Here is a 15681-nt window from a genome sequence, read left to right as displayed (position 1 = left end):
GGTCGGTGACCTAACTTACGCTTCCTCAAAGCGCAAAGCTACGGCAGCCCCGCTGCAGCTTGTCTACTAACACTGTGAGGTATGAGGCTGTGTTGTGAACCAATCATCTATCGCTCTGTTACGTGCCAAATGATCTTCAGCAAACAGGCTTGTGCACCCGGGTAAGCCCAGAGGATGTGCTCAAGTGTTTTTTTCGCCCCACGGTGCTGTAGTTTGCGACAACTGTTGTTTCTTAAAACAAAGCGAATCGTCTCACGTTCATAGGGTACCGTTTGGCGGTAGCGTGCCACCCACTTGATCGTGTTGAAGTCTGCAGAAAAACCCAAATTAGCGCCGATGCATGTTCAGATCTTTTGTACCGCCGAAATGGCTGTTTTTCTATTGCTGGAAGAACGAATTTGCTCGCACTTGTATCGAGCACGCTCTTTGGAATCTTGCGGATGTGAGGTGCTCATCGAATACGATGCTTCTATAGCTCGGCTCCTGAAGTTCTGTTGACAATCAGCAGCCGTCAGTGAGTCCTTGATATATTCCAATTGCATTATGTATTCTACTACTCGCTTGCTCTGACACAATATGACTTGAGGCTGTAGTCACCGTTATATCTCTAGTATCGTCTCTCGCAAAGTAGTATTCAGTGTAAGGAGCTATAATGGCGCGGAGATAAGACCTGCTGGACTCGAATTTTCTACATTTCAAACACGGTGCGCACAGCAAAGTCCGATCGTTACAGGTTTTGAAATGACGATAGAGTACATCCTGATACCAACGTCATGCAGAAGGAAAGCCGCTAGTTGTTATGGGCTGTAATTAACGATTGCATGAAGCTATGACGATTCTGCGTGCGTAGTGAGAATTTATATCAAAGGGATTACAGTATGGCGTCTCCACGTTCATATGTGACAACTTTTAGGAAGTCACAAACATACAGGTGCCTATTTAAGGATTCGCTGATGACAAGACTGACAAGACTGACATGTCTCTGTTTTTGAATTTGGTTGGCGTGAGCCAGTCACTTTTGCCAGGAACTTTCGCGAAAGCTCAGAGTCAAGTTTTTCGAAGTGTAAGCTCCGTGCACCCAAGATCATGTATAAGCTCAAGCTGAGGTTCCACCTCACTACATCCTTCATTGTATTCATCACATTTTAGTGGCCCCGAGTTTTGAGGAGCCCTTGGGATGTTTTGCATGTGGCCCCAGAAACCATGTCCTCATTTTGATTCAATTGCAAATCGTCCTTCATCACTCAAATCGGGACTGTCCTTCTCCCTTTACGACGGGGATCGTTTGTGAACAGCACCCTCCTACACCTGGTAGCACCTCGCAAAACGACACTGAATTTTGATCTGACGACGTGGCTGATATCCACGTTGCACATTCCTTTCCAAACCATACTCTTGATCTTGTTCGAGCAACATGGAGGGATTTAGAGTACCACTCAGTCCATTGGTAGCGCAAGTTAAGGTGTTGACAACTGAGATAATTCCCCACCTGTGTTTACATGAGTGGACGGCACTGGAGCAGATTCGAGGGTCACTAGAGATGCTACTATGAATAGCTTGCTGCAGTCATCTTCTCTGGATAATCAGAAAAACGCGGCTGTTAGTTTCATGCATTATCATATTATGAAAAATCAAAAGCACGTCACAACCCGCAATTCTCTTTCAGAGCGATGTCTCTAAAGCAAAATGTTTCTTTGTACCGCGGTGGGGACATGATCTGTCGAGTTGGATACAACAATCACTCCAAGATAACTGCGAGACTCTTCGCAGCAAGTGTTGTTCGAGGGTCGTGAGAAGAGTTGGGCGTATGGTACGCGATTAGCCGTACGAACGCTTCCAGGTTCTACTAAAAGAGGTAATATAACTACCATGAGTGGGTTTCGCCCCCGTGATAAGTTGTTGAAGCTTCGCCAAGTTCAATGGACCTACACTCGTATGCACAGCGATCTCGTTCCTAGGTAACGAGAATTGTGATTCATGCTCAACGCAAATTGTAACGTATGTGGTGGGCTTGAATGATGGGTCGATCTAGAATCGATTGCTCCGTGACTACCTTAGACGCTGGACGAAGTCATCAACCATGCGATGCAAAAAGAGTTCAGCATTACTCAAGCAAAGTACAGTGACCTCGTACCAAGACAAGCGCACCAGTGGTCTGCTACATATGATGGTACAAAGCCAATGGACATTTCGTACCCTCGCAACGATGGAAAGTGTTTTCGATGTAGAAAGCCGGGTCATATTGCTCGGAACTGTAGAGTGTCTTTGCCCGCACGGCAACCGACAAAGGGTGCTCATCTGGTTACTCGCGAACATTTAACCAATTCGAATACACTCAAGATTAGAGAAACGGAAACGAACAGTAGAGGCAAGGCCCCTCGACTGAGCCGGAGAGTAGTACTGTGGATGCTATGAATACATAAAGTTCTAACTTCCACGTGCATGAGGGAAATATAGTCTTCCCTAGGAGTGATAGTAGTGTCAGCCGTAGTGCAACTTTGATTCTCGAAAAAGTCTCTGTAGACATTTATTTAAACATTGCTACGAGCCTGATTGACACTGGTGCGTTAAACAACTTTGTTCGAGCACAGATTGTGTCTGGGCATCGTGTTAGCCTGCCCAAATAATCTTTTGCTCAGCGAAATTATTTACTATGAATACCAAAGCAAGTCAGTTGCTTGGCAATGAAGTTTAAATATTTATGAGGTGAAGAATATTTTATCCTTCTCGACATCGATGTCAAGTTTGATTTCATCCTAGGTACGCCATGGTTGAAGCGATATCAGCCTGAGATTAACTGGATTAATATGAAGAGGTTTATTAACAACTCCTGCAGCGCTAATTTGAGCTGCATGATGATGAACAAAGAATATCGGCGCATGCATCTGCTGAAGAAGTCGCAGATATTTTTCGAGTGATATTGTGGTATGCGATGCCCCCCTGGTCATAGGACAAGGTCACGAAGACTAAGGAATCGACACCAGCCGGAGGTGAAGCGGCTAGCCGCCAAAAAAGCTGAATTCTTTGCCATCGACATGAAAGTCATGAGCAATAGTAGTATGTAAGGTAGTGGTACTGAGGAGAAACCCATCTCAAGAAAAAAAGAACATCGCTAATACGAGCTTTTCTTCAAGTAATTTGCGTGACCTGATCAAGGTACAGGTTGCATTGACGAAGGAAGCATCCAAAAACAAGATACATCGAGTAAGCGTGCAAATGTTGTGGCCAAGAATGAAGTATGTGACTTTAATGTTATTCGTCACGTGAAAATTGACAATCCTCCAGTCAAATGAATATTTTTTGCCGATAATCGATTTTGAGGTGGAAGTTTTGGATGACAAGATACTGAAAAGAGGTTGATGAAAAGTCATGGGACGCTCTCGTACCTAATCTTGCACACGATTCCATCAAGAGATATTAAGATATTTTCCTCGATAAGGTGTCGGACGAATATCATCTGACGCGACATTCGTCATATAATTGACATATGTTTTTGTACGAAGTATTGAATCACACGGCAGTAGCCTTTATCAAAAAAACAAGCCATCGAATCGACGATTGTTTGCCCAGCGAAATTAGGCAGGTAGATCAAGTATCCACATCATAGCCCTACCTTTTGTGTAAAAAAGGCAACTTTTAAAATGGAACATTATTCTTGTTTTCAATAAGCTTAATGACGCTACGTATGGATTCAATCTTTGATAGAATGGTTGGCATTAATAGTTCTCTGCTTTCAATCTTAAAGATAATTCTATCAGATACGAATGGACGATAATGATATAACACTGACTGCAGTCAGTACCCCTAGTGTTATGATGTGGAAATGGTAAGTGATACAACAAGGGTTAAATAACCCCTGCTGCTTTCGACCGAAGTCCATCAAGAAAGCTTGTACCGAGTTGCCTTGGCGATATATTCACCCATAGTTAGAAAACGGGCGGGAATTCAGATGTCAATGTTCATCTTGATCATGTCAGTCAAGTCTTGAAGTTTAAAGAGAGGATAAACCCATCGCTACTCGAAAAAATTAATTCTCTGCACCTTAGGTCTTCGTTCTCGGTTGTTTGTGGGTTAAAATGGCGCTCATGTAGATCCGTAGAAAATCAAAGCTTCTAATGATTGGTTTGTGCGAAACAATGTTAAACAGCTGATACAATGGTCGGGCTTGGTAACTACTTGTAGAAATACAAACGCAACTATGGAGCGTATGTACAACCCTTCACGATTCTATCCAAGAAGAATATAGAGTGGGAATGGTCTGAAGATTATCAGGCGGTATTTGCTGATTTAAAAAAGAGCTTGTGATATGCTTCTTTCTTTGCCATCGCAAATCACGATAAGTCTTTCTATGTGGTCAGCGATGCATGTGACTATAGCTCCGTTGTGATTTGATGTAGATCAGTTATGAGGGTTGTTTCGTTCCCGACAACTCTGACACGCGAAAGGAAGCTAGCAAGCTCATGATAAAAGCCTCTTTGGATAAGTACGCTTTGGTCAAATTCCGTGAGTACTTGCTCAAAATGGCGCGCTTTGCGATCTATACGGATCATGCCTCGCTATGTTCGAAAGTAAAGATTTATAATATGCTGCAGAGAATGGCTTGCTGATTCCTCCTTATCGCGAAGTACAATATTGTCGTACTCTACAAGCCAGGCAAGACGATGATGTAAGCCGTTCCGTTGTCAAGACGTCCGAACTATGATCCAAAGTCAAGGAGCAAAATTGCAGCAAAGCGTGTCGACTATAAAAAGATGTTCAGACGATTTGCATGCAAGCTACGACTATGTTGCGCGTGGAAATTGTTGGAGGGTGCAAACCTGTTGCGAAATGTCTAAACTTATTGAGGAACTTCAAATCTCTCCGACAAAGCACTGCAAGGTCTTCCGTCTTGCACAAGATGGCGTGTTCACCGTTTTAGAGTGCATGATGGTTTGCTGTACGATGTGGCTGAACCCGGATATACACGAAAAGTTGTTGTTCCTAATTATGAAGGTTTGCGTCATCTTATCTTATATATGGGTACCATGACAGCCTTTAGAGAAATCATCTCCGACGTAAGAAAATGCTTCTTGGCTACACATGTATAAGTGGGTGGCAGGTCCGTGAGTACTTGCGACTGAGCTCTGTAGAACTGTTGATAATTCTACTGCTTCTTTCCACGATAATGACTTGTCATTCTTCGTGATCGACAATCTTCGCAACCGCTCTTCTCAAAAGTCCAGTAGCTAAGGCGGGATTGAGCGTGAAAACAATCAGAGCTGAATTTTGCACAATTGTGATTGGGAGCTCTGTCAGCGCCATTTAGGTGAAGCAGCCGCACTAACTTTTTCTTGTTTTGAAGACAAATAAACGCTTTTTAAAGGTCCTGTTTGGCTGCGACGGGCTTGGTCAAATCAATACATTGTAGATCAAACACCAGCAAACGAAAGAAACATTTAATATAAACTTCATTTTCCATCCCGGGGGGAAGTCAAAGAGTACCGGGATCGTTCATTGACGCTTAGGCAAAATGGTCTTCAAAGCTGGCTTGTTCTCTTAATTGCTTCAAAACCGATCAAATAGGTTATTGATTCAAACCGTCTGCTCAGAAAATCTAAGAACTTCTGACTCAATGGAAAAATTATATAATGATTTACGCTTAGCCATCACACAAAGGTACATGCCCGCAAAGATACATTTATGTATCTTTGCGCATAAATATATCTTTGCGGGCATTGTAAAACTCATCACAAATGAATTACATGGTGGGGGTTTACACCGGTGGCAATACCGGCGCGTCTCTGTCTTTGAAGTTGCCAGTCACTTCTGCCAGTAGCCTTCCGCAAAAAATCAAGCTTTTTGAAGTCCAAGCTCTATTTACCCACGATCATGTAAAAGTTCAAGCTGAGATACAGCTTCAGTACACACTTCCTTTATCATTCAGATTTATAGAAACACATTATTAGCAGTTAATCTCTAGGGGCTCCTGGGATGTTTTGCATATAGCTCTAGAAATCATTGCCTCCTTTCTGTTCAGTTTTAGATTCACCTTTCAGCCCTTTTCCCATTTAAATTCGGGACTGCACTTTTCCCTCTATGTCAGGACTGTACTTCCTTCTCCACATTGGGACAACTGCTATTCTTCTTCACGTTAGGAGTCGCTTTCTTGTCGCACAAGCGTATACGTTCTGATTGATGGACTGTTGTGAACAGCTCCCTTTTTTCTACAGTGCATATTCGGATATGGTCATCCGTTTGTTGTATAGCTTGCGCATCTGCTTGTCCAAAATCCAGTGTTCCCTACCCAAGCGTCAATGAATTGAAAGCTTTATCCGACTTGAGTTATTGGTGGCTCAGCCATCAAGGCACTGCTAGCGTCAATTCCCCTGAGGTTGTCTAGCTGATTGCCCCCGGGGATAGGGCATGCAGTGTCGTGGTGGTCGGTGGCAGTAACGATGGTCTGATTGCCTGCTAGAGAGTGTATCCAGAAGTCCTGCACTAGTAGAAGGACTGTCGCTTCCGATCCAGGTTTGGATATAATCTGCTGTACAGTTCGATGTTTTGTCAAGTATGCTAGACCGTACATCATACATCTTCATGTTTTGTGAGGCTAGTGTGGCAATATCACCCGCTGTGACTTGCATGCAAATAGTCTGGAAGGTCAGAGGTACCTTCCAACCTTCTTGAGCGTATTTAATAAGATTGGTCTTGATGAAGTGGCGACTGGCCAACGAGCTAGTGAAATGACGTCATCAGATTTGCTTCGGGGGTTCTGTAATTGTTGCTCTGTGTCTCAATGAACTCCGCAACGAAAAACTGGCGGTAGCATGATTGCGTAGAGGAAAAATTTAAAGTGTGACTATTGACCTACTTCCACCAAAAGCCACGGTATATTATAAATCCTTATGGTCCGCTTTATTGTGTTGAGGTCGGTGCAAAGCCCAAGTACCACCATGCAGCAGAAATGCTCTGTCCGTGTCGCCTTAATATTGAGAAATATAATTTTGCTTTTCGCTATTAAACTATCAGCTTTAAAGCCGTCTGAATCGCGCGACAAGTAAAGCGCAAAATATAATAGAAATTGGCTCACTCAGTCAATTTGTCACTCTGCCGTTAGGACAATGGTAATAGAAGTAAACATCCAAAGTTGGTCGAATCTACAACTACAAAGATTACATGTACATAATGCCCTTTTACTGCTGGCCCACCAAAAATTTTATTCAAAATGATGTTTCGACAAACATTTGCCCATCTGGTAAAGTCCAAGTGTAGTTTGTTGTTTTGTATATTATTATTTGTGATTCGCAAACCTGAGCCAAGGCCGCGGATTGCGCATTGGTTTCATCGGTAAATTCCAATCGCGTGGGCTTTTTCATCACCGTAGTTGATTGCAATTGACCAATGAGAACTGATACTCGAGATTTACCAGGACTTGTCTAACTTTAGCAGCGCCCCCAACCACGATCTCACCATTTTAGTGTACTGACTAGCCAAATATATACAGCAGCAGGGCTGCCGTAGCTTTGCGCTTAGAGGAAGTATAATTTAGGTCACCGACCATGCTTTCTTCTCAAGAACCAGTACGAGTATAGGGGATCGCATCCCGCTACATCCAAGAGTAGTTAGAACGTTAACCCAAGGCTAATAAACTCTTCTGTTCAAAGTGTAAACTGTATTTATTTGTTTTATCTGCTGCAAAGCCGCCTGATTTTAAATGTATAGATCTTCCTATATATGTATAGTAAAATCTAAATACATGCACAACTACTGGCTACCCAGCCACGTACCGTATTCTTATTTGGGTGCAGTCACAGCATGCCCATCTCGTGTGACATACACCCCTGTTACCAGGGTAAGTGTAATCCCGATATATCTACAGTACGCAATTATTGTAAACATAGGAACGAAGGAACGATAGCTCACGACTACAACTTTTGCTTTGCAAATGTAAACTACTCACTCTCTTACCACCTTAATTACAGTACCGTTCAAGTGCCTTACAGCTCCTTAATATCGTTACGATACACATTGATTTCTAGTATTGGATCAGCTGGTGTTACGGCTGCTCTATTCGTTCTTCTCAGTTGATAAACAGCCGGGCTACTTACTTTCCATTAAGCAAATATATGGTGTGCCCCCTTTTAAAACAAAGACCAGTCCTCAATCGAATGTGCACTTGAGTGCGCTATCTTGGTAAAATAGGCGGCTTCGACATTCAAAACGTGTTCGCAATAGATGTTGCGAGTTCTCACGTCACATAACAGACAAATCGGGTGCGTCTTAATTTCTTTTCCACCAACGTCTTCGGCTATTTAGAGCCGTGATAAGTCCTAAAATATCTGGGATCGTCGGGCTATTACGTACAACTGCGCTTCTGAAAATCAGTAGACAGTACGCGAAGGCATCGATACTTTACGTCTTGTGATAAAAACTTTCAGAGGTGATGTCTTAGTTTCGAATCAGCGAGTAGACTTTGACAGCGTGAACTTGTCTCGTCTTGGAACAATACTCGATGCACGATTCAATCTAGGTGTGGCTGGAACGCCAGAACATATAGGTACACTGAAAGTCAAACGTTTAGGTGTCACGCACTTTTATTCTGGAAATCCTTTAGCGAGTTTTAAATCCAGCGTGACCACGAAACAGAAGCGTTTTAGTCCGAGCATAAAGTTGCAATAGTTTCCGTACAGAACATGCACTTTTCCGAAATTGATAGCAATGGTATTGCGGGGGGCGCTGAGCAGAGCTCGAAAGGCAAAGCGACAGTGAGTCGAGGGCTCTAGATGAGATGAAGTAGAGCGACTGTGTATCGCGGTCTCTACAGTGTATATCTTTCAGGACGAAAAAGAACGACTGAATATCGTGCTCCCCAATGTACCGTATCGCTGGCGGGTTGTCAAATAACATACGCGAGCTGTTGTCACAGATCACAAATGAATATGTCGCTGCACAAGGTTTCGCTGAATATAATCGGCCTAGCTACACATGCAGTGTCAGCGGACTAAGTTGCGGGTGCGTTGCATTGAACCGTTCACGGTCAAACCAATACGGGTTCGAGTTATACGCTTAAACGCACCAATGGCACGCTGACATATTTTATATTCTACGTGGTCTATCCGAAGTCATGTAACAATTTTTTATAAAATTCCGTTGGGGAATGCAACGGGTTATGGCGCAAAAAGACCATTGTCTTTACTATCCTTTGCAGCTGTGCCAAGTCTGCCTCAATAAACACTTGCCGCTGTTGAAAATGGGCTTGGAGTAAGTAAGCCTTACATCGGAGAGTATAAACTCAGTAAGATCTCCACACCTGGGCAAACAATTCTTGTATCGCTGGGCTAGAGCGAAGGTTTTTGGTCGGAATTATTTGAGCCGTTTTCAACGGAAAGCACCTCGGCTTCCCCACCAAATGGTTAAAGCGCATCGGTTAGAAGACCGTGTTTTGAAAGAAGGCTCGTTAAGCCAATTATTTTGTTGCAAGGTAGCGGACTTTCTGTCCAAGAATGCAAAGAGGAACAGACTCCCAATGCCGCTGCGTGACAAGCAAAGAGCAAAGGTAGGTGCCACTTCAGACCATTACTTTCCCGTGGAGCTGAAATTGTTGCGCAGTGTCTTCGAAATAAGTATGAGTTCCAGCGTGATTCACATCATAGTGAGAGAGTTTCTAAAGGCTTCACAATTTTGTATACTTGTCTCTTGACATTTCGAACGATTTTATTCAATACAATATGGCACAATTGTACAAATTCAAATCTCACTTTGTGGGATTGTGAATATTCTTAATTACGAGAATATCGCTATCTATGAAGACGATGAAACTCCAAAAAGAAGGGACCCGGTGCATACGTGTGGCTGCTAGCCGCACATCATAACAAATATTTTATATTATAAAAGATCGTAAAACGAATATTTTCGGTTTTTTCAGATATTACATATGCACTCTAAAATGACCAAGCAAACAGTATGCATTAGCTTCGGGGGCAGTCCTTGTAGAAGCACACGGAACCAACCTCTGATAGTCAAAACTTCCTGTGTGCAAAGTGCAGGACAACCACGTTGTCCTCGAAATTAGCGGCCCACAGTTAATGATTTCCGTTCGTCACCGTTTGGGCGCACCTGGATGTGCTAATATATTTTTTTTATAAATCTTTTCACCGATAATTCAATGAACCGTAGTTATGAGTATGATATCTTACAAATTGCACTCAATTGCACATTCAAAAAGTTTCTGAGCGCTTTTAGACACGTTACTTCCACATCTTGCCCCGGAAATACCAGTACCTATTTTCAGTCGGGACCAACGATGGACATAAGCTCATTAAGTTGGTAGAGTTGTCCCAGTCGAACATTTCATGTTTCATCCTCGGAGAGGAATCAATCCTTTCTTGAACTGGTTGTAGGACTGTCTACAAGCGCTACAAAGTGTAACGGGGTTTTTGGCACCTTGTAAAAAAGAAGCTTTGACTCTACAGTCCGCATTAACGAACGCACAGACTTTGGATTCCTAAGCTCCTGCCCGAAAGCTGTTAATGTGTTATTCTATAGTAAACTATTTTTCGAGCTAATGCTATTTTAGTAGTCCTGTTTGTACGTTTTACTATTTCTCAAAATAAAATTATCTTTATCGTCAGACGTGCTGCTTACGTACGCCAGATCCCTATTTCATCATCCTAATACATACTTCGGTATTTATGAATACTCAAAATTGTAACCCCGTGCAGTGTTGTATACAATTGTCCTAAACTGTAAGTTATCAATAGACAATCTCATTCCTTTTGTATCGTCGTATCATTTCCGTGTTCCACGAATTTATTTCTCGTAAGAACTTTTTATGTCATTCTCATGCTGATGTGATACAGAACAAAGCCCGAGGCTGATATTACTAATCTGACAATTTGGATGCATCCCTTCAAGTCTCGAATATTTGCGGTTGAGATTGCACGAAAACCAATACTCATTATACAAACGTCCCTCAGATAATCCTGGTAGCTCATAAACTTGTATAACTAATAAAACTTTGTTTCACCAAGCTTATTTGGATGTGGCCAAATAAATCCAAGCCCAAAAGTGCTCAAATAACTAATAACCTTGACTAACGCATAGTTGTTTTATCCACGCATTTATTAGTTATCCAAAGGACGATTGTAGTTTCTCTTAAAATGGAAAAAACAATAACTGGGGAAGCGATTGATATGAAGCAAAATTTTGCCATGGTAAAACTAATCTAATAATTCCAAGAGATACCATTTACCGTCCCATTTAGCCTTCCCATTTGGTAGTTCCCTCCCAAAAAATGGAGCCATCCCTAACTAATGAACAGCAATCAACTGATGATGGTAAGCTGGCCCCCACGCGCGGCTACTCGAAACGCGGTGACGGATTCTCTGTGCAGGAAACCGAGGGTCTTCTTCAGGAGGTGCGCGAGCGCTGGCAAGAAGGATGGGATACGATCGCTGAGCTGCACAACATGCAGTTTCCTGGTCACAAGAGAACTGCTGGGTCACTCAAGCGCAAGTTTGCCAAGCTCTACCGCGCCAGAATTGACACCTCTACAAAGGCTAAGCACGCGCGTATTGCTGCAATGGCAAAGAAGGTTCGCGAAGAAATGCGTGGCCAGCGACGTGGGCTCGCTACCTCTACTCGCGTGCTTGGCGACGACCTTGTGGCAGACACGGAGGCCGAGGTTGGCGTTCAGGAAGTGCATACAGATCTTGATGAGGTCAACATGATCACTTCCCATTCGGTTACGCATTCTCAATCGTTGCCTGAAACAACAGTGACGGTAAGCGAGCACGAACTGCGGCAGACGCTAACCCAAAGCGTGCCCGTGACTAATGAAACGGCAGATGCATGGCAGGCAGCAATAAGTCGCTGGCCGGTCGCCAGTGATCAATTGCGTCGGATGCGTTTGCAGATTGAAAGCGGTGAGCCCACGTCTAGCCAGGATCTAGCGCAGACTGTGCTCCTCGTTTTGCTTGAATCTCAGCATCAACGGGACTTGGAACGGGATCAAGAACGCGAAGAACGTCGACTGGAACGTCAGCGCTGGCAAGATGAACTGCGTGAGCAGCGACTGCATTACCAGGAGGAGCGCGCAGAGGATCGACGCAGAAACGAACAGTTCGTACAGGTTATGACCACGCTTGTGGCTCAAATTGCCGCAGGGCAACAGCGAAATGGGCTGGACTGAGTGAGCGTGCGTGAAATTTGTTGTAATAACACCAAAGGGCATGATGAGGTCGGATCGCACAGTTCCAAGGGCATTTTCTTGGCATTTTTCCATTATACGAATTAGCATGTACTCGCCTCGCAATTAACGTTCGATTGTTTGGTCAAGGCAAAAAATATAATAAAAGTGTTCTTTATCGTACTTGATCTGCGTTTTTGGCGGAGTTTTGTGACGGATCGGCGAAAAAAAGTAACAAGGTGGTGTTAAATGGATAATTTCTTAGCGCTCACAATAAACTTGATACCGTAACCAAGCGCCACCGCGTTCGGGGCGGTTAGTGTAAGATATATCACATTTCGAGCCCCTCTCTACTCCAAGCATGCCTTGACCCGCTACCATGAAATCAAGCCTTAACCTATGGAGTCACATTCCAATGCATTAGCCTTGTCCTTCACCGCGTTTGTTTGCCACTTGCTACTATGCTAACTCCATTAGACATTGTTGCATAAGTCGTCGACTACAATGAAACTTACCCTAGTTTGACATTCCGTTTTGTCCCGCAGACTACCCTAATAAGTGCTTACGGATGAATGTTATGATACTTAGACATAAAAACATGTGTTACCGTTCTTTGGAGAAACTTCCATTCTGAATATATACTATTGATTTTGAGCGTCTCAATTCGGCACTCTAGGCACTCGTGAACCCATCCTTATAATGTTTGAAAACAATTCTTCATTTGTGCAAGGTACACGACAACATGTAAGCCACTGTCGCCAATATGATGGACCTAGCCTGTTCATTGGGGCTATGAAGCCGTGTTTATATATCTGCCTCTTCACTAAATAGAGAGTGAGGCTCACAGCATTGTTTTGATAACATCAGCATTCCGGGCTTTGGGGGCGTTGAATAGATCTGATAAGTCTAGATAGGTAATGCAGATACGATATACGCACAACGAGAGTCAGAATCAGCAGGGAAAATTTGGAGAAACAAAGAATGACGAGTCCGGATAAAAAATTCACTATATACAGCGTTGAAAGTTCGTCCGAATCTATTTAATGAAGTTTCAATACTTTGATTTCGTAAAACACTATTTGTCGTAGACTAAGATACTCGTTCTAGATATGGTCTGGCTGGACCGGAAAGAGCCACGCATCGACTATCAGTAGGTTGTCATCGCTTACTCTATTAGTGGGGCTTACTCTACTAGTGGAGCTCAATCAAGTCGTAAGACCGCCATTGCTCGAGCACAAAAGTACAAAAGTACTTTTTGGCACGGGCACGACTCTGCGACAGGTTTGTTGCGGTCACGGATCTGTCAGGGTAATTAGCAGCATTATTGCTACGAGTCTTGGGCGTTGCGCGGCAGGCAAGATTAGTCTTGAGATTCGATTCTGTACGTCAAGGTCACAAGTGTGTCGACATCAACTAGCGAACATCTTCGCATTCATCTACGCAGATCTCGGCTGGAACAAGATCTGCTGTGGTCTTCGGGATTCATACGATCGAAACTTTTTTTGAGCAAGCTGAGGTGACCATAGGCTTCTTTCGCTGGGTCGGCCGGCATGAAACCTTAATATATCTTGCGGAATCCATTTTTTCATCGGATTCGATCAATGTTGCGGTCTCCTGGACAACCCCCTCTTAATAAAAGTGACTGTGAGCTGCGTCTAAGATAGCTAGACCCTGATGTTAACACAAATGGCTCATCATTGTCATTGTGTGATAGTATAGCTGAGTCAGCGACACTAAGTAATGCGCGTACCGAGCGGTACACTGAAGCCTCTCGGAATTGTGGCACTTGTAGATGGTTACTCTTTGGAAGTTGATGAGTGGTAAGTTGTGCCTCATCATTTTTCTTCTAGAAGCTTCTAAAGAGTTTAAAAGATTATCGCTTTACATGTATGCACGGAGTTGCTAGCCGATAAAATCACAAAGTTATTACAGTTATTACCGGAGAAGAAGCTGCTTTGAACAATTAGAACGAATGCCTTCATTACTGGACACTCGAAAAGCGAAAGGTTTGGGATTAGGACGGTTATCAACCCAATGTATATAAAATTATTTATTGTCACTCATGAAATAGTGAAAAGTGGGCATCAGGATCGATGTGTGTCACAAAATTGACGAGGTCCTAAAACCAGCTTTTGCATCAAGCACCAACGCCTCTTTCCAAATAAATAGTGCGACATAGTTAGCGCTTTTCTTCGCTAGAAGTACGAAGCGCGCTTGTTCAGGTAGAATAACCTCTTCACTCAACACCGAGTATTGCATCTGAAAGGCCATTGCAAACAGCGAGTTGCGAATTGTGCATGCGTAAAAAGGTTAGTGTAGCCACTATCAGGCGGTAATGATGATTTCTCAAAAAATTGAAGTATGCTCGAACGTTTCTTTTACAATACTATTGACCTGGGCAATAGGTATCGTTAATACCTCAACAGTATCAGTGATATTCCTATCACTGTGATGAATACTTCGATGATTTTTCGGCCGAAATGTGATGGACATACCCCAGAAATTGTTTGACGCGTCATCGAAGCTTAACCACCTCGTACCCCGATAACTCATCCATACGCACATACGCACATACGCACATACGCACATACGCACATACGCACATACGCATACGCCTAATATATTCGTCGATATTCCTACAGAACATAAGTATCGGATGTGTACATTTATACCGAAAACTTTCGAGCTGTGCTCGATTATAAGAAAATATTTGCTAATCTTGAAAAAATCATTGATGCTGATCGAATCATTTGTGGTGGATGCTTTATTCGAAAGCAGGGTCTGCGGGAGATTTTGTGGAGATCACGATGTCTACGTTTGAAGTGCTGAAGTCTCTCTTTTGTGCTGTGCTCTGACCCAATCTGCCATAAATTAAATGAATCGATGAGAAACCGTAGTTGGTATGGTCATGGCTTTACATAATTCTTGCGTAAAAAGCAGAATTATGTAAAGCCATGACCATACCGTTCGGATCTAGACTGACAATTTTGTGTTATATATGCAATTTTGGCCTTTGTAATTGGTTGCACTTTCCCCAAAGATGTTACTAATGTGCGTGAGCGCGTCTTTGGGTTAGAGTTACGCCATTTTTAAGTGACAAAAACAAACTACATATTTCAAGACAATTGTCTATTTGCCCTAATGTATGCCATTCACAAGTTCAATGTACATCTGCCCCTCGAACATTCATTTGCGATTTATAAAGATTGGATGTTATCACTTATAGCCAGGCCTCTCTAAATACGGCAATCTATAAATAGAATCCGTATATTTCGTGATTGGTTTTTTTAAATGTTCCGTTTTTTAAAAAAAAAAATTATTCTTATCTCCGTCACGCCGTTTCGCCATACTAGGTAGTCACTTCCGTGCTGATTTGCTGTATTTTTGTGCATCCATCAAGATGTCTGAGCCCGCAGCAAAGCGCCCTTGTAAAGCTGGTGCCTGTAAGACTTCGTTTCAGACGAAACATATCGTGCAATACGGTCTCTCGATCACCGCTCGTGACCGCAGTCGTT

At 43.0% G+C, this 15681-nt stretch overlaps 3 protein-coding genes across 3 annotated transcripts in view; 2 read left to right on the top strand and 1 right to left on the bottom strand.

Moving 5' to 3' along the window:
- Positions 1–6402: 6402 nt before the first annotated feature.
- On the top strand, positions 6403–6779 carry PHALS_07693 (uncharacterized protein; the record flags this gene model as incomplete). Its single annotated transcript, XM_024721204.1, has 3 exons — positions 6403–6418; positions 6455–6507; positions 6594–6779. The coding sequence occupies 3 exons, from the start codon at positions 6403–6405 to the stop codon at positions 6777–6779; spliced, it is 255 nt and encodes an 84-aa protein (XP_024586327.1).
- A 4493-nt stretch (positions 6780–11272) lies between these two features.
- PHALS_07692 (uncharacterized protein) lies at positions 11273–12169 on the top strand (the record flags this gene model as incomplete). The annotated part of the gene is made up of 1 exon (XM_024721203.1): positions 11273–12169. The coding sequence occupies one exon, from the start codon at positions 11273–11275 to the stop codon at positions 12167–12169; it is 897 nt and encodes a 298-aa protein (XP_024586326.1).
- Positions 12170–12551: 382 nt separating this feature from the next.
- The window catches only part of PHALS_07691 (retrotransposon ty1-copia subclass), a gene marked incomplete at both ends in the record, with an annotated part of 3636 nt that continues 506 nt past the window's right edge, over positions 12552–15681 (bottom strand). The window contains 2 exons of the mRNA XM_024721202.1: positions 12552–12563; positions 12682–12717. Of these exons, the coding sequence (XP_024586325.1) occupies positions 12552–12563; positions 12682–12717 (48 nt within the window). The remainder of the gene's footprint in view (positions 12564–12681; positions 12718–15681) is intronic.

The sequence above is a fragment of the Plasmopara halstedii genome (genome assembly GCF_900000015.1).
Source record: "Plasmopara halstedii genome assembly, contig: Scaffold_3120, whole genome shotgun sequence".
NCBI classification, from domain to species: Eukaryota; Oomycota; class Peronosporomycetes; order Peronosporales; family Peronosporaceae; genus Plasmopara; species Plasmopara halstedii.
Note: the sequence above shows the minus strand (reverse complement) of the source record. Positions and strands in the feature narration are given on the sequence as shown.